Here is an 18814-nt window from a genome sequence, read left to right on the forward strand (position 1 = left end):
TAGAGCATAGCAGCAGCAAATTCAGAATTGCTGTTGTGCACTATGGAAACTTGTTACAATGGCACACAGAGTGGTCTACAAACCCCCTAACAGTAGCCACAGTGTAGGACTAAGTATTCAAAAGAAAATATTGTGTGTTTGTGATAAAGGAACAGCAATAATCATGGGTGATTTTAATCTACATATAAAGTGGAAAAATCAGATTGGCAGTAGTAGCCTGGATAACGAGTCCTTAGAATGCTTTCGAGATAGTTTCTTAGAGTAGCATGTTTTGGAACCAACCAGAGAGCAGGTTATATTAGACTTGGTATTGTGTAATGTAACAGGATTAATAATGACCTCAGAGTAAAAGGCATCCCAAGGTAGCAGCAACCACAATATGATTGAATTTTACACCCAATTTGAAAGGGAGAAGAGTGGGTCTAAGGCTAGTGTCTTAAGCTTAAATAAGGGCAAATATGTGGGGGATGAAAGCTGAGCTAGCTGAAGTGAACTGGGAAACTAGGCTAGAGGATAAATCAATAGAAAAGCTGTGGCAAGCATTTAAGGGGACATTTCAGAGTATTCAGAATAAGTACATTCCTATTATAAAAGAAAAATTCTCAGAGGAGGGTTCACCATCCATGGTTAACTAAAGAAGTTAAGGAAAGCATCAAACTTAAGGAAAAAGCGCACAACTCCGCAAAGATGAATGGCAGCACAGATTGGTCAGAATATGAAGAGCAGCAGAGAATGACTAAAAGATTAATAAGGAAATGGCGGAAGAAATGAACAAATATTTTGCTTCTGTCTTCACTATACAGGATACAAAAAACATTCCAGTAATAGCTGCAAATCAGGTGGTGAATGGGAAAAAGGAACTTGGTGAAACTGAAATCACTAGGGAAACTGTACTCAGCAAATTGATGGAGCTCCAGGCTGGCAAGTCTCCGGGTCCCAATGGACTACATCCAAGGGTCTTAAAAGAGGTAGTTGATGTGCTGGTGTTAATTTTCCAAAACTTGCTAGATTCTGGAGAAGTTCCATCGGACTGGAAAGTAGCAAATGTAACCCTTCTATTTGGCGGGGGGGGGGTGCAGAAAACAGGAAAATAGGCCAGTAAGCTTGACATCTGTCGTGGGGATGTTGTTAGAACCTATATTTAAAGGAAGTTATAGCTGGGCACTTAGAAGAGCTCAAGATAATTGGGAAGGGGCAGCATGGTTTTGCGAAAGGAAAATCATGTTTAACCAATTTATTGGAGTTTTTTGAAGGAGTAAGTGGATAAAGAGGAACCTGTAGACATACTGTACTTGGATTTCCAGAAGACATTTGATAAGGTGCCACATCAAAGGTTATTATGGAAAATAAACGTGCATGGTGTAACAAAAAAGAGTATTACGTAAATGGAGAATAGCTGCATAATCCTGAGGTGCAGAGGGATCTAGATGTTTTGACGCATGCGTCACAAAAAGTTAGTATGCAAGTAATTTAAGGCAGATAATGGAATGCTATCCTTTATTATGAGGGGGATTGAACATAAAAGGATAAATGTTATGCTTCAGTTATACAGGGCATCAGTAAAGCCGCACCTCGAATACAGTTTGCAGTTTTGGTCCCATTTAAGGAAAGATGTAAATGTATTGGATGCAGTTCAAAGGAGGTTTACTAGATTGATACTTGGAATGAGTGGGTTGTCTTATGAAGAAAGGTTGGACAGACTGAGCTTGTTTCCATTGGAGTTTAGAAAAGTAACAGGTGATTTGATTGAAGTAAACAGGGTCCTGAATGGCCTTGACATGGTGGATGTTGAAAGGATGTTTCCTCTTGCGCGCGAGTCCAGAACTAGGGGGGCACTGTTTTAAAATTAGGGATCACCTTTTTAGGACTGGAATGGAGGAGAATTTTTGTGCCAGAGGTTTGTGCAACTTTGGAACAGACTGCCTTAGAAGGAGGGGTCATTGAATATTTTTAAAAGCAGAGGTAGATTATCGGGGGTAAATGGGAATATGGAAATCGAAACACAAGATGATCAGCCATGATTTTATTGAATGGCAGAGCAGGCTCAAGGGGCCAAATGGTCTACTCCTGTTCCTATGTTCTAATGTACGTTACTCTGCATTTCACTGTGCCATATTCAATGTGGATGCCCAAAATGTAAGCGTCACATTCTCTTACATGAAAAACTTTAATTTTGAAAATAAATGGTCACAAAAAGTCATTGAAACAGTTTGTAAACTGCACAGATTTAAAGACACTATCAATACATTCATATCACACAACGGCAGAAGGACCTGGTGCCATTAGGAGTACGCTTTGTATCAAAGTCCAAATGTCTATGAGCTACTTTGGTGCATACCACAGAGCCCGATACAAAGCTTAAACACTCCAATCAATTTTCAAATGCTAACTGATATTGCTATAGTAATTTTCAATTTATCTACCAAATAACTAGCGTTAAGATGGTCCATTTCCAAACTTACAAATCCATGAAATACAAACAGCACAAACCAGCGTCTAGAAACATAAGCACAAATAGAACCAAATTGCCTGGGCTTTGTGGGCTCATATGCCATAAATTGGATATAATGTGGACCATTGACAAAGTTCAGAAAACCCAGCTGTACGTTCTGGAGAATGAGAATCAAAATCATTTATTGAATAAGTATTTAAAGACAAAGCATCATTGGTTCCTTTTCATGATAATTGTAGTGTCCTACTTGATATGGAAGCTATCAAGTTGAAGAAAGCAACACTGCTCTTCAATTGCATTTTCAGGCTACCACATTAGAGTTTAAAATTTACCACAAGCTCAAGGAATTTCAATTATTAGAGTTGAAATAAAATAAGTGAACACCGCGTCCAACTCTCAAACATTATGTAGCACTATCTTTCATCACACTAACATATTATAATGGTACAAGGATTAATCATAATAGCCCTCTTAACCAAACTGCAGTGCATACACAAGTGACTGAATACTTAAAAATAAAGATTTATATTCAAACTACCATGTTTTAGTTATAACACACAATTTGGTATGCTGACTGACAAATTGTGCCTTGTCAAGGTATAATTTATAAATGTTACCGCAAAATAAAATGGCCACTAATGTCTTATATACCTGCATTCCTTTATTGCAATGTTCGGAAGTCAGGATGAGACCTGGCAGGTTGCTTGGCAAATCGAGCCTTCTGAAATACCAAACAAGGTTCCAAAAAATGATTGGATGCTGGTTGATAAACTTGGAGCTGTGAATCACCTGATCTCCCTCATTCTCCAGAAGAGACTCCAACTCCTTACGCAGCACTAAAGGACTCAGATATGGTACAGACACAGGCTTTGGATTAGGTCTGCTTTTAAGACCCACAGAATCCTATTGAGCAAATATAAAATGGTGTACAGTGAATTCATGTATTCATTTAAAGTATTCATCAGAAACTAAATGTGTAGGTTTACTTTTGAAAGAAAAACTAAAACAGAAACCAGTTTCAGTAATCCTCAGAATAAGTTGGCATCCTGAGGGAAGGGGCAATGAAGTAGAGATGGCTTGAAGATGATACACTGGACAATGGAACATCAAAATCAAATCAAGCCTTGGCAGATGACCTGATAAACCAAAACGTGAACTCATCAAGTCAATGCTCCAGGAAACAGTTAATGATGTTGAGCTCATCCAAAACTGTGCTGCATTAACTCACATCAATTCCCTTTCACCCATCACCCTTGGCCTCAATGACTTTAAGTGGTTCCTGGTCCAGAAAAACTTGTATTTCAAAATCCTCAACCTTTGTTTTCAAATCCTGTCTTGCCCCTCCCCAACTCTAACCTCCTCCAGTCCTACAATCTTCCAAGAACCTTGTGTTCTTTCAACTATGTCCTCTTGAGCATTCCTCCCTTTGCTCAAGAGGCCACCGGTAGCCATCTCTTGCGTTGTCTCGGCCCCAAGCTCTAGAATTTCCTCCTTGAACATCTGCCTCCCACCTCCTTTATGCCATTCCTTAATACTAATCTCTTTGATTCAGCTTTTAGTTATCCATTCCACAGTCTCATTTGCTTAAGTGTCAATTTTAGTTTGATTATGTCCTTTGGGATATTTTGCTAAGTGAGAAGAAGCTATATAAATTTTGTTAATGTTTATCTAGCCAACCTGGTTTGTTAATAGGATCTGAATGGGATAACCAGTCACTCATTCTCCATACATGGCTCCAGATCAGCCTGAAATTCATTTACTCCTTTCACCACTGCTGCACAGTGGCAGCAGTGTGTACCATCCACAAAATGCACTGAAGGAACTCAGCAAGGCTCCTTAGACAGCACTTTCCAAACCCATGCCACCTAGAAGGATAATGGCAGCAGAACACCACTTCCTGGAAGTTCCCCTCCAAGCCACTCACCACCCTGACTTGGAAATAGATCGTTGTTCCTTCACTGTTGCTGGGTCAAAATCCTGGAACTCCTTTCCTGACAGCACTGTGGGTGTATCCACACCACTTGGACTGCAGCAGTTCACAAGTCAGCTCACCACCACCATCACCAATACAAGCATTATGGGACATAGATAACATTGGTAAGGTCATGTTATCTGTTGTCAATTGCTTAAATATGCGGTAGGCACTTCTTGGACCGAGTGGCTGGCTATACCACATATGATGGCATGAACAGTCAGTCAGTCACTTAGTGAGACCCTAGATTCACATGAAAGGCAGAGACACTTTTCTCAAGGATATTAATGATTTTTTTCCCCCCAACTCTCAATTTCACAATTTTCCATGATGGATTTGCGCAAACACTGCCTTTTACATAGCGCTTTTCACAAACACCAGACATCTCAAAGCACTTTACAGATATGAAGTACTTTTTGAAAAGTAGTCATTTTTCTTATGTAGGAAATGCAGCAGCCAATATGCACTCTGCAAACTCCCACAAAAAGCATTGTGATAACAGCCAGGCAATCTGTTTGAAACGTTGATTGAGATGAATTTTGGCAAGGAGAGCAGTGATAATGCCCCTGCTCTTCTCTGAAATGTGCCATGGGCTCTTAACGCCACCTGAGCAAGAGGGTTAACTGCTCAACCAAAAAAGACAGCACTTCCAATAGTGCAGTGCTCCCTCCATATTACACTAGAATGTCAGCCTTGATTTTTGTGGAGCCACATTCAACAAGATATTTTAACTTTAGCCAATTATTTTAATTTTAACAATTATAATAGAAATAAAAAGGAAGTTCCAGCGCTTGAATGCCACACAATTGTACCAGTTGACTCACATTAAACAAATTCAGAAAGTTCAGCTGAACTGTACAGATAGGAACAGGGAAACTAAAATGACAATTTAGAAATCAACCAGGTGATACTTATGCCAAAAAAACTAAATTGATTTTATACTGTACATAAAAAGCAGATAGTTTTAGAAAAGGGAAAAGGTCTGATTCAATTAACCCTTCTGACTTCTGATGGTCTTAGCCCCATCTTCCTTCCTTCTCACCAGATCCTTCTATTCAATTTATTCAGAAACACTCGGCCTCCCTTGGTAAGTTTATGTTTTTGTATGTGAAATAGTTCAGCCTTAGCCTCAAATAATAAATCATGTCTCTTGAGCAACTTTGATCAGTGTGGACAAGTTGTCAATCAACTCAACCTATTTTCCAAGAAAATAATTTATATACAGGCATAATTAATTTGGTGGACTTAGCTTCCTACAAAAAGGAATTCAAGTTTCTATGGATAGTCAAATGATCTCCTATCAAATATATTGTACATCTACTTAAATATTATTCAAAATGTAAATTATTTCAGAGCAAATTTGTGGCAGTACTAAGTCCAAAAGTTACTTTTCCAGACAAGCTTTCATTTCATATCTGGCTGCATTAACCACTTACCACACTTTCCTGCAGACTGTTTGGGAGGCTGGTTGTTGAAATACCATGTGTAGGCCGCTGAGACGCATCCAAGTTTTGCAATGGACCACCTACACTGTAACTTCGGATCAAAGATGCTGTCCGTTTAGGAGGTTCATCATTTTCATTGTCTAGCAGTTCCTTGGTGTCCTTTGGGAAAGCACTAGTCCAAAAGAGAGAAAAAAATGCCTTCCATGAAATCGCAGTATCACAGAATAGTACAGCACAGGAAGTGATCATTTGGTCCTTGAGTCTATGCTGGCTCTTCCAAAAAAAAAAAATCCAATTAGTTGTCCTTCCTATTTCCCCATAAATCTGCAATTTATTTCCTCCCTCAAGTAATTATCCAATTTTCTTGTGAAAGCTACTACTGAACCTACTTCCATCACCCTCTCAGGCAGTGCGTTCCAAATCCTAAGTACTTGCCATAAAAACACTTAGCTGACAGATCCAGCCCTCCATACTACCTTTTACCTGCCATGTATTTCATTTGCATAGTGAGTCAAGGTTTTCTTTAATATAAATAAGTTCTTATTTTGTTAAAACTTTCCAAATACATTTTGCTCATCCTATTCAATATACCATACATTTTCTGAGAGCAGAAGTAGAGCTCCTAAGCCTCTACAAATGCTTGTGCAAAACTGGTGACTAAGAAATGGGTGATAGTGGAAGTGAGGTACATTTAAAATTTCAAACTCTCAATAGCATATAGTAAAAACACACAGGGCACAGTAATAGGACAATAGCTTGTGCTTTCAACTTGTCCCCAAATGATAAAAAAAAAATGGGGAAGAAAGAATTAAAATCCAGCCAGTCTCTCTATGGGTTGCTCACATGCACTTATAAATCAATTTCAGGAGAGATACTGGAACAAGTTTCTGAGAAGACAGTTGTTTTGAAAAAGTATGCCGATCAGGAGAATAATACATTTGGTAAACAAAACATTATGTTTAGACAAAGAAACTAACAAGGAGGGAATAGAGGTCATTTATATAATATAGAAATATTACCGTTCATCTTCAGAAGTGGACTTTTCTCGAGTTGTGGGGACTGGTGAATCTAAGTTTATTGGATTTGATGCTGCAGGAACACACACAGTTTTCTGCACAACACGGTCAGTTGCTGTGCTCGCATTGTTGCTGTGCAAACTGTCACCAGACACACTGGACTTCAAGAAAAAACTGAGAAGAACAAATGGTTATAGACTTCAATTCAGGTACTGATCACAAAAATTCAGACAGAAATTTATGCAATTTTAAGACAAAAATAAATTTGCATAACTACCATTTCAAGATTAAGCAGTTTTATCTTAAGTCAATATTAATTTTGCTACAGCATGTTTCATACTCTTAAATCGGGTAGCAGGAAAGTCTAACAAGATTCATTAAGTAGAAAAATCTGTAATATTTCTCTTAAAAAGGAAAACAGTGGTATATCCGTAGGGATCACTCAACTTTATCAATTTCTTCAACATAATTTCAGAACACCAAACCATAGCAATCTCCTGATACTAGCTGAGCAGGGAGGGAGAGTATACGAGTGGATGTCAGGACACCTCCACCCAGTCTCTCTGCCATCTCTTAACTGCTCCCTTTCCCAAAGGCTTGGAAATAAAAAATTTATCCTTAAACATAAATTTATAAACAAAAATTTATCCTTAAACATAAGAATAAGTAGCACCAAACTTCGAATTTTACAAACTAGAGCAAAAATAATACAAACAACTTAGTACCTTCCAGCATCCCGTAGGTCCTTAAACTCAACATTTAGAACTGGCAAAAAAGTATTTTTACAAAATGGACAAGTGGTGTTAAGATTTGAATCATCTGCACTCCAGCCAGACATAATCTCCTCATCATAAACTAAAGCTTCACAGACACGACACTGAGAACAGCTGGACATCAATACCTTTAGAGGGAAAAAGTGCAATAAAACAGATTAATCAAATATCTCCATCTATTAGATGATTCCAACAAATGATAAATAAAAGGTGCTCCTCTAAATTGGTCATAATCAAAAAATTATGCAGTAACACAAAATATTATGAAATTTGACATGACCAAGGGATACAACATTCAAACATCTCCATAGAAACAAAAAACTATTGCACTAACTTAAAACAACTAAAGCTAATATTTTCACGCACCAAATACAGTCGACACTACCGTACCTGGTTAGCAAGACAGGAATGACACTGAAAACCTTTGATAATTGTAAATGGCTAGAGTTTTCCTATGCTCGAATTACTGCAAACACACTTGAAGTTACCGCCATATAAAATCACTCTTGGGTATAATTTCCACTGTGACATTCTTAGAAGTGCCACAGCAAAAAAAATGATAGCACTAAACTCAGCACTGATAAAGGCATCCACACAAAAAAATAAATTAATCCGACAATCCAGGCTTGATGATGCCATTAACTGATGTTCATGGTGTATATGGATTATGAACAATGTTCATGGGTATTCTGGATGTTACAAATAAAGGATCTCAGTATAAGGGCCACAGTTTAAAAGCAAGAACTTGATATTAAAGTTCAATAAATTTGAGTCGCATTGTTTTTTCTCCTTTTTCTTCACTTTGCCTGTCATCAGCAATCAAAAAAGTGCTTTCAAAGGAGCACTATGTAACCATCAACAAGCATTGTCCAGACATAATCCGACACTCCTATTTTACTTTCTACTTAAGGAAAATGCCATTTTCTGCTCAGTGCTGAGCCGAGTGGAAATTGAACCTGTGTACCCATCTCTATGGTAGTTTTATAAATTATTTTAGCACAGTAAGTTGAAGTCTGGAACGTGATTTCACAAAGATGTTGCTATATTAAAAAATTGGTCTGAGGCAATTAATAGACATTCACAGGTGTTTGAAAAATAAACTGGTAGTTGTTGCCAATGTGTCTACAGATTGCACAATATTTGCTCCCGCAACATGATTAGCAACCTATTATGAAGTAGGTCAACTCCAAACACTTGATCAATCAACTCTAAAATCAAAGGCAATCTTTAGCAAGGAGTTAACTTGATTCAATTAGTAGCAGTCTCCTTTTTGAGTAAGTGCTTGTGGGTTGAAGTACAAAATGAGACAGCAGAATTTAGGCTGAAACTTCAGTACAATACTGAAGGAATGCTACACTGCTGCCTGCAGGCGCCATCTTTCAGATAGGACATTAAAACCAGGCACTATCTGCCTATTCAACTGGGAGCAAGTATGAGTTTCTATGTAATATTTCAAGAATTGTCTTCAACCTTTTGGTTTATAGTTTTATAAATGATTCCTGCACCTTTTGCAAGCAGGAAGTATCATTTTCTTACCTCCATTGCACAATTCTGGAAAATACTTGATGTACTGGCACACTGGGAAGAGCCACGATCAGATTTCTCAGGGTCAATGTCCTTTCCTACTTTAGATGAATGTGCAGCACCTAGTCAAGTATATTAAGACACATGATTAAAAAGTCATCATGAAAAATTTCACTTGTTAATATATAGGGGGAAAGGTAACTTTTAATTTCTGTTTCATTCATGAGATGTGAACGTCACTGGCTAGGCCAGTATTTATTGCCTATCCCTAATTGCCCTTGAGAAGGTGGTGGTGAGCTGCCTTCTTGAACCACTGCAGTCCATGTGGTGTAGATATACCTATAGTGTTGTTAGGGAGGAGTGCTGTTAGGGAGGGAGTTCCAGAATTTTGACCCAGCGACAGTGAAGGAACTGTAATATAATTCCAATTAAGGATGGTGAGTGGCTTACAGGGGAAATTCTAGATGGTGGTGTTTCCATGTATCTGCTGCCTTTGTCCTTCTTGATGGTAATGGGTTTGGAAGGTGTTAAGGAGCCTTGGTGAGTTCCTGCAGTGCATCTTGCAGACGGAACACAGTGCTGCCACTGTTCGTCGGTGGTGGGGGTGCAAATGTTTGTGGATGGGGTGCCAATCAAGCAGGTTGCTTTGCTCTGGATGGTGTCAAGCTTCTTCAGTGTTGTTGCAGCTGCACTCATCCAGGCAAGTGGACAGTATTCCATCACACTCCTGACTTGTGCCATGTAGATAACGGACAGGCTTTGGGGAATCAGGCAGTGAATTACTCACCGCAGGATCCCTAGCCTCCGACCTGTTCTTGTAGCCACAGTATTTATATGGCTAGTCCAGTTCAGTTTCTGGTTAATGTTAACACCAGGGATTTTGTTAGTGGGAGATTCAGCAATGGTAACACCACTGAATGTCAAGGGGCGATCGTTAGGTTCTGTCTTGTTGGGGACGGTCATTCCCCATCACTTGTGTTGCACAAATGTTGGTTGCCACTTGTCAGCCCAAGCCTGGATATTGCCCAGGTCTTGCTGCATTTGGACATGGGCTGCTTCAGTTTCTAAGTTGTCACGAACTGTGCAATGTTCAGCACCATCAACAAATAACTCCACTTCTGACCTTATGATGGAAGGCAGGTCATTGATGAAGCAACTGATTGGGCCTAGGACACTACCCTGATGAACTCCTGGAGTAATGCCCTGGAACTGAGATGACTGAGCAGCAACCACAATCATTTTCCTTTGTGCGAGTTATGACCCCAACTAGTGGAGAGTTTTCCCCCTAATTCCCATTGACTCCAGTTTTGCTAGGGCTATAATACAAGACTATCCCCATATCTGAAAAAGTATTTACATACATAAATGATTAGAGACTAGCTTGCATAGCAAGTTATAATGGCCCGAATTTCAGTCAGCAGCAAACCAATACTGCTTGCTGCTGACCTCAAAGAAAGCTCGCCTACAAAGACGTAATGATCTAATTCCTTTTACTCGAGGTCAGTTTGAATCTGTTATCAAGACAAGGGGGTCTTCAGGTGTCCTGCAACAGTAATGTCATCACATATGGTAAGCACAATGAAGTATTCTCAGACAGTAAATCAGCAAGTAAGATGCCACAGACATTCTTTAATTTAAATTTTTACAGCGAAATGACTGGGTCATACACAGGATTAAGGTAGAAGCTTAAATATCAAGTGTCAAAAATAATTTAAAATGCCTGGAGGGACAGGATGTCATTGAGGAGGATGATACGAGAAGGATGAAAGGAATAGGAAGGATATAGCATTAGAAGAATGGTGTGGGAAGGATGGAATCTGGATTTAAAGAAACACTGTTGCAACAAAGATAATTTCATTGCAAATTTAAATGTCTTGTGGGTCCCTGCTAGTTAGTTATTAAAGATTACAAGTATGGATGACAATCCTTACTCTGTGGTTCACAAAATCCTCAACTGTGTACATTTCCCTCATTTTGCCTCTCAGCCCTTTCATAGGAACGTAGGACATGGAACATAGGACTTAAGAACAGGAGTAGGCCATAAGGCCCTTTGAGCCTGCTCTGCCATTCAATAAGATCTTGACTGATCTCGTTGTAGTCGAACTCCACTTCCCCACTTGCTCCCCATAACCCTAGACTCCCTTGTCTATTAAAATTCTGTCTAACTCAGCCTTGAATAAATTCAATGACCTAGCATTCACTGCTCTCTTGGGAAGAGAATTACACATACTGACAGAGAAAAATTCTCATCTCACCCTTAAAAGGGAGACCTCTTATTCTTAAACTGTGTCCCCTAGTTCTAGTCTCCCTCAAGTGTAGAAACATCCTCGTGCAAATTACCCTTCGGGTCTTAAGTGTTTCAATAAGATCACCTCCCATTCTTCTAAACTCCAATGGGTATTGGCTCAACCTTTCATCCCAGGAATTAGTCGAGTGAACCTGCTCTCTGTACTGCTTCTAACACAATTATATCATTTTTCAAACAAGGAGATCAAAATTGTACACAGTATTCCAGATGTTGTCTCACCAATGCCCTCTACATATCCAGTAAAACTTCCCTATTTTTATATTCTATTCCCCTTGCAGTAAATAACATTCCATTTGCCCTACTAATCACTTGCTGCACATGCATACGAACCTTTTGTGGCTCAGGTATCAGGACACCCAGATCCCCCTGTACCACTAAGTTCTGTAATCTCTCTCCATCTAAATAATACTGCTTTTCTATTCTTCCTGCCGATGTGGAAAAGTTCACATTTTCCCACGTTATAATCCATCTATCAAATTTTTGCCTGCTCAGTTAACCTGTCTATATCCCTTTGCAGACTCTCTACCTATGCTTGACAATTTACTTTACTACTTATCTTGATGTCATCAGCAAATTTAGCTACCATACATTTGGTCTCTTCACCCAAATCACTGATGTAGATTGCAAATAATTGAGGTGCCAGTATTGATCTCTGTGGCACTTCATTAATTACAGCTTGACAAGCCCAAAAAAGGCCCATTTATCCCTACTCTATGCTTTCTGTTAGCTAACTAATCCTTTATCCATGCTAATATGTTACCACACCACCCCCAATACCATGTGCTCTTATCTTGTCTCTCTAACAAGATTTTATATTGGTCATATTTTATATTGGGTTATCTTATGAGGAAAGGTTGGATAGGCTAGTTTGGAAGAATAAGAGGTGACTTGATTGAAACATAAAAGATCCTGAGGGGTCTTGACAGGGTGGATGTGGAAAGGACGTTTCCTCTTGTGCGAGAATCTAGAACCAGGGGGTCACTGTTTAAAAATAAGGAGTCGCCCATTTAAAATGGAGTAGAGCCAAAATTCTCTTTGGAGCTCTTTTCCTGAAAAGGCGGTGAAGCAGAGTCGTTGAATATTTTTAAGGCAGAGGAAGATAGATTCTTGGTAAGCAAGGGGTTAGGGATAGGTTATCAGGGGTAGGCAGGAAGCAGATTTAAGACTTCTATCAGATCAGCCATGATGCCATGATTTTATTAAATTGCAGAGCAGGCTCGAGGTGCCGAACGGCCTACTCCTGTTCCTTGTTCGTATGTTATATATAACCTTTGACGTGGCACCTTATCAAAGGCCATTTGAAACCCAAATATATCACATCTACAGGTTACTCTTTATAGACCTTGTCTGTTACTTCCTCAAAGACCTGTAATAAATTAGTTAAACACTATTTCCCTTTCATAGTGTCATGCCTGATCACATTATGATTTTCTAAGTGTCTTGTTATAACCTCCTTAATGGATTCTAGCAATTTCCCTATGATAGATTTTAAGCTAACCGTCCTGCTTTCACGGTCTCCCCCCTTTCTTAAATAAACATGTCACTTGAGCTATTTTCCAATCCACCAGACTCTGTTCCAGAGTCTAAAGAATTTTGGAACATTATAGCCAATAACTCCACTATCTCTGCAGCCATTTCTTTTAAGACCTGAGGATGCAGGCCATCTGGTCCTAGTGACTTCTCAACTTTTAGGTCTAATAGTTTTTCCAGCAACTTTTCCCTAGTGATGGTGACTGCTTTAAGTTTCTCCTTCCCATTCATCTTTTGATTTTCAAGTATCTTTGGGAAGTGCCCAGGTAACTTTCCACCTCCCTGATGCATTACAGTGTCTGCAGCTCAGCCTCCAGCACAATGACTCGGGGCCAAAAGCTCCTCATGCCACTGACACCACAGGTGTTTGCGCTCGGGATCACATTGACATGCAAGAACTCCCACATTCTAGTCGTAATTTATTACCTGCCCTGCCATCTTTATTATCTTGTAATTAGTTCATTATTTTTGTTATTTTTAACTAATAAACCCCACTATTCTACTGCTGCTCATAAACCTAATACTCAAAACCTCACAATTAAATTATCTGAATTTAAGATGATAAATGAGCAAAAATACTCACCAACTCTTCGCTACTTTCCGCTTCCCTCACTGCATCAAGTTCCCTTACTCAGCAATTCCCAAGTTCACACTCTGGCTGCACTCAGTGATGAGCTGCTGTCTTCGTGCTTGCTTAGTCTTTCCTTTCCTTCCAGAAGGAAATTAGGGTCCCTTGTTGATACATTCCACCCCACCAGCTCTCACATTTAACAGACCATCTGTGGTCATTTCTCTCCCTTTAGCATGACACTACCAAACATATCTTCCCCCTTCATTTCAGCATTCCAAAGAATTGGTCCCTCAGCAATACCTTAACCTACTCCTCTATCAATTCCTACACCCGCATCCCACTCAACAGCAATTTTCCTTCTCAGCACACAAGATGCACCAACCACCCTCATGTCCCCTCCCTTTTCACTGTTCCAGGACTCCAAACACTATTTTCAGGTGAAACAGCAATTTACTAATACTTCTTTCAATTTAACAAACAGTATTCACTGCCCCGATGCAGTCTCCCCTACATTAGGGATATCAAATGCAGATTGAGTAATTGCTTTGTGCAACACCGCCATTTAGTCTGTAAACCGTGACCAAGATTCTAGCTGCCTGTCCTTTTAACTCGCCATCCTACTCTGAAATCTGTTCTTGGGCTGCGACATTGTTCCAAAGCATCAATGATCAGTGCCCCATCTTTCAATAAGGCACTTCTGGGTCTTCTGGACAAATACAACAATTTCAGGTCATAACTCTTATAGTAGCTGTTGGCGACGATTCTGATATTTTCTATTCACACCTCCTCTGGGCTCATCCTTTGTTTCACTGTCTGACCCATTACCACCCCCTTCAACCTTGCACCACTATCCTTTTGTCATTTAATCTCTACTGCCTTTTGATCCACCATAGTCTTTCCCCAGTCACCTTTTTCTGCTACTGTACTTGCTTAAGACCTGTTACATCTCTAACTCTTACTAGTCAGGTGAAAGGTCATCATTCTGAACCATTAATTTTGTTTCTTTCCCCACAGACACAGCTGATCTTTAATAACATATTTGGATTTCAAAAAGGTGTTCCATAAGGTGTCACATAAAAGGCTCATGGTATTGGGCTAATATCTTAGCATGGATAGAGGATTGGCTAACCAACAGGAAACAGTAGGATATATGGGTGATTTTCAAGTTGGCTGCCACAGGGCTCAGTGTTGGCATCTGAACTACTTTTATCACATTAATGGCTTGGATGAAGGGGCAGAGTGTATTGCAGCCAAACTTATTGGCAATACAAAGAAAGATGGCAAAAGCTGAGAATTATTCTGGGAGAAGTCAGTGCAGTCACCGCAACTCAGAAGGGGATCGAGGAGGACCCACTCTCAAAGAACGGAATAGCCCTAAACATTACATTGTAGTGTTTCCATCCACCCTCCTCCTCAAACCAAAAAAAGAGGGAGGGGCAGTACCTTCAGGAATGCACCAGACCTATGAGAGACACTCTTCTGAAAGTGGATTTGAAAAAAAGCAGCTGATTGGTGAGTTTTTTTCCAATCTATTAAAGTAATTCATTGCTTAATACTGAGGTAGGAGCTAAAAAAAATAGTACTGTACAAGTACAATTAGTCAAGAAACAAGGCCCGGAGCTAGCGTATTTTTTAAGGGAGTAACTAGCTTAATTAAGAGGGACGCCATGGCAGGAGAACTCAGACCCATGAAATGCTCCTCCTGCAGGATGTGGGAAATGAGGGACTCTTCCAGCGTCCCTGGTGAACATGTCTGCGGAAGGTGTGTCCAAATGCAGCTTCTAGCTAACCGGATTTCAGAGCTGGAGCTGCGGGTGGAATCATTGTGGAGCATCTGCAATGCTGAGCAAGTCGTGGGTAGCACCTTTAGCAAGGTGGTCACACTGCAGGTGAAGATTACACAGGCATAAAGGGAATGGGTGACCATCAGGAACAGTAAAAGACTCAGGAGGTAGTGCAGGAGTCACCTGTGGTCATCCCTCTCTCTAACATATAAACCACTTTGGATACTGTTGGGGGGGATGGCCTCTCAGGGGAAAGCAACAGACAAGTTCACTGCACCGTGGGTGGCTCTGCTGCTCAGAGGGGCGGGAGGAAAACAAGTGGCAGAGCAATAGTGATAGGGATTCAACTGGGCACAGACAGAGGCTTCTGCAGCCACAAACATGAATCAAGGATGGTATGTTGCCTCTCTGGTGCCAGGGTCCAGGATGTCACGGAGCAGCTGCAGAATATTCTGGGAAGGGAAGGTAAACAGCCAGTGGTCGTGGTACACATTAGCACCAACAACATAGTTTAAACTAAAGGATGAGGACCTGCAAGCTCAGTATAGGAACTTAGGAGATAAATTAAAATGCAGGACCTCTAATGTAGTGATCTCAGGATTATTCCCAGTTCCACATGCGAGAGCAGGAATAAGAGGATAGATCAAATGAACACGTGGCTGGATGGTGTAGCCGGGAGGGATTCAGATTCTTGAAGCACTGGAACTGGTTCTGGAGAAGGTGGGACCTGTACAAAACGGATGGGCTGCACCCAGACTGAGCTGGGACCAGTGTCCTTGCGGGGGCTTTTGCTAGTTCTGTTGGGGAGTATTTAAACTAGTGTGGCAGGGGGGTGGGATCCCAGGAATAGGATCAGATAGGTCAGATTCAGATCAGAAAAATGGAGGTAGAACATTAGCTAGGGACGTTGTGATAGACATGGAGTTACAGGAGAAGCAAAGTTTAAACAAAGTGTTCAGCTAGGGAAATTGATGGGGTTAAACTGTTTATACTTCAATGCAAGGAGTATTACAAACAAGGTAGATGAGTTAAGGGACAAGGCAGCAGGATGTCATTGCTATAACGGAGACCTGGCTGAAGGAGACACAAAACTGGCAGCTTAATATCCCTGGTTATAGAGTCATCAGACACGATAGAGAAGAGAAAAAAAGGAGGGGGGTAGCACTAATGGTTAAAGAATCAATTCCAGTTATGAGGAGGGAAGATATACTAAATGGGTCAACAAACGAGGCTTTATGGATTAAGCTTAGAAATAAAAAAGGGGCAGTCACACTACTGGGAATATACTACAGACCCCCAGATAGTGAAAGGGAAATCGAAGAACAAATATGTAGGCAAATTTCTGCTTGTAAGAACAAGAGGGCAATAATAGTAGAAGACTTCAACTATCCTATATCAACTGGGATTCAAACAACGTAAGGAGCACTGAGGGAGAAAAATTCATGCAGTATGTCCAGGAAATTTTTTTCAACCAATTAGTGACAAACCCAATGAGAAGAGATGCAATTCTAGACCTAGCCTTGGGGAACGAAGAAAGGCAAGTGGATGAAGTGACAGTTGGCGACCATATCAGGGACAGTGATCACAATTCAGTTAGATTTAGCTTTACCATGGTAAAGGACAGAGATAAGGCAGGAGTAAAAGTCTTGAACTGGGGGAAGGCAAATTTTGCAGAAATGAGAAGGTAGTTGGCTGAGGTGGACTGGACAGCACTGCTGGAGGATAAAACAGTGGAAAACCAGTGGGAAGCACTAAAAAACAAGATCCTAATTATACAAAGTAGACGTGTCCCCTACAAAAATAAGAGTGGTACTGCCAAATCTAGACCCCCCTGGTTGTCTAGAGGAATACAGGGGAAGATCAAACAGAAAAAGAAAGCGTACGATAGGCACAAAGGACTAAGCACTGCAGATAGCCTGGGCAAATATAGGAAGTGCAGGGACGAAGTAAAAAAGGAAATAAGGAAATCAAAGAGAGGGCATGAAAAAACATTAGCAAGTTAAGTTAAAAATAGCCCAAAATGTTGTACCAATACATTAATGCTAAAAGGTTAGTTAAGGAAAAAGTGGGACCTATCAGAGATGAAGGTGGAAACTTGTGTGTAGATGCAGAGGCTGAGGGAAGGGTTTTGAATGAATATTTTGTCTCAGTTTACACAAAGGAAAGGGAGGACATAGATATAGTATCCAGGAAGAACACGGCGAGATATTGGACGGGACAGTCATAAAGAGAGAGGAAGTACTCGAAGGGTTGAAATCCTTGAAAGTTGATAAGTCACCAGGGCCAGATGGATTGTTTCCGAGGCTGCTGAAGGAAGTCAGGGAGGAGATAGCAGACACTCCGAGGATGATTTTCCAATCTTCACTAGATACAGGGGAGGTACCGGAGGACTGGAGAAATGCAAACGCAGTTCCATTGTTTAAAAAGGGATCAAAGGAAATGCCAACCAACTAAAGGCCAGTTAGTCTTACATCGGTGGTGAGCAAATTAGTAGAATCAATCCTGAGAGATAGGTTTAACTGTCAGGTAGAAAGGCATGGACTAGTCAGGGATGGTCAGCATGGATTTGTTAAAGCAAGGTCTTGCCAAATAAATTAGATTGATTTCTTTGAGGAAGTGACAAGAAGGGCTGACGAAGGTTGTGTACATGGATTTTAGCAAGGCATTTGACAAGGTCCCACGTGGCAGATTGGTCAGGAAAGTAAAAGCCCATGGGATTCAGGGTAATGTGGAAAACTGGATAAAAGGTTGGCTTTGTAACAGGAAACAAAGGGTAATGGTCAATGGATGACCTTGTGAATGGAAAGTTGTCTCAAGGGGTGTTCCACAGGGATCGGTGTTGGGACTCTTGCTGTTTGTGTTATATATTAACGATTTGGACACGAATGTGGGGGGACATGATTGGGAAATTTGTAGATGTCACAAAGATTGGCTGAGTAGTGGATAGTGTAAAGGATAGCCATAATCTCCAAAATGATATAGATGGGTTGGTGGAGTGGGCGGTAAAGTGACAGATGGATTTCAACAGAGAAAAGTGTGAGGTCATACATTTAGGGAGTCAAACATTTACAGGGATTACACAACAAATGGCAATATACTAAGAGGGGTGGATGAAGTGAGAGATCTTGGCGTAATAGTACACATGTTCAAGTAGACAAGTTTGTAAAGAAGGCATATGGAATGCTCTCCTTCATTGGCAGAGGTAATAGAAAATAAAAGTAAGGATATAATGTTGGAATTGTATAAAACATTGGTGAGGCCACAACTGGAGTGTTGTGTGCAGTTCTGGACACCATATTACAGGAAGGACGTAAATGCTCTGGCGAGTGTGCAGAGGAGGTTTACAAGAATGTTGCCAGGATTAGAAAAGTGTAGCTACGAGGAGAGACTAGATAGGTTGGGGTTATTTTCCTTAGAACGAAGAAAGCTGAGAGGCGAC

The 18814-nt window shown here is 40.4% G+C and overlaps 1 protein-coding gene across 4 annotated transcripts in view; it reads right to left on the reverse strand.

The window, feature by feature from the left end:
• Positions 1–18814, reverse strand: part of dennd4c (DENN/MADD domain containing 4C) — a 176956-nt gene that overhangs the window by 11897 nt on the left and 146245 nt on the right. For all 4 annotated transcript variants that reach the window (XM_041185809.1, XM_041185810.1, XM_041185812.1 and 1 more), the window contains 5 exons: positions 9195–9304; positions 7611–7786; positions 6889–7059; positions 5861–6041; positions 3104–3355 (listed from right to left, as the gene is read on the reverse strand). In XM_041185809.1, coding sequence (XP_041041743.1) covers positions 3104–3355; positions 5861–6041; positions 6889–7059; positions 7611–7786; positions 9195–9304 — 890 coding nt within the window. The remainder of the gene's footprint in view (positions 1–3103; positions 3356–5860; positions 6042–6888; positions 7060–7610; positions 7787–9194; positions 9305–18814) is intronic.

Source organism: Carcharodon carcharias, chromosome 4 (assembly GCF_017639515.1).
Source record: "Carcharodon carcharias isolate sCarCar2 chromosome 4, sCarCar2.pri, whole genome shotgun sequence".
Taxonomy (NCBI): Eukaryota; Metazoa; Chordata; class Chondrichthyes; order Lamniformes; family Lamnidae; genus Carcharodon; species Carcharodon carcharias.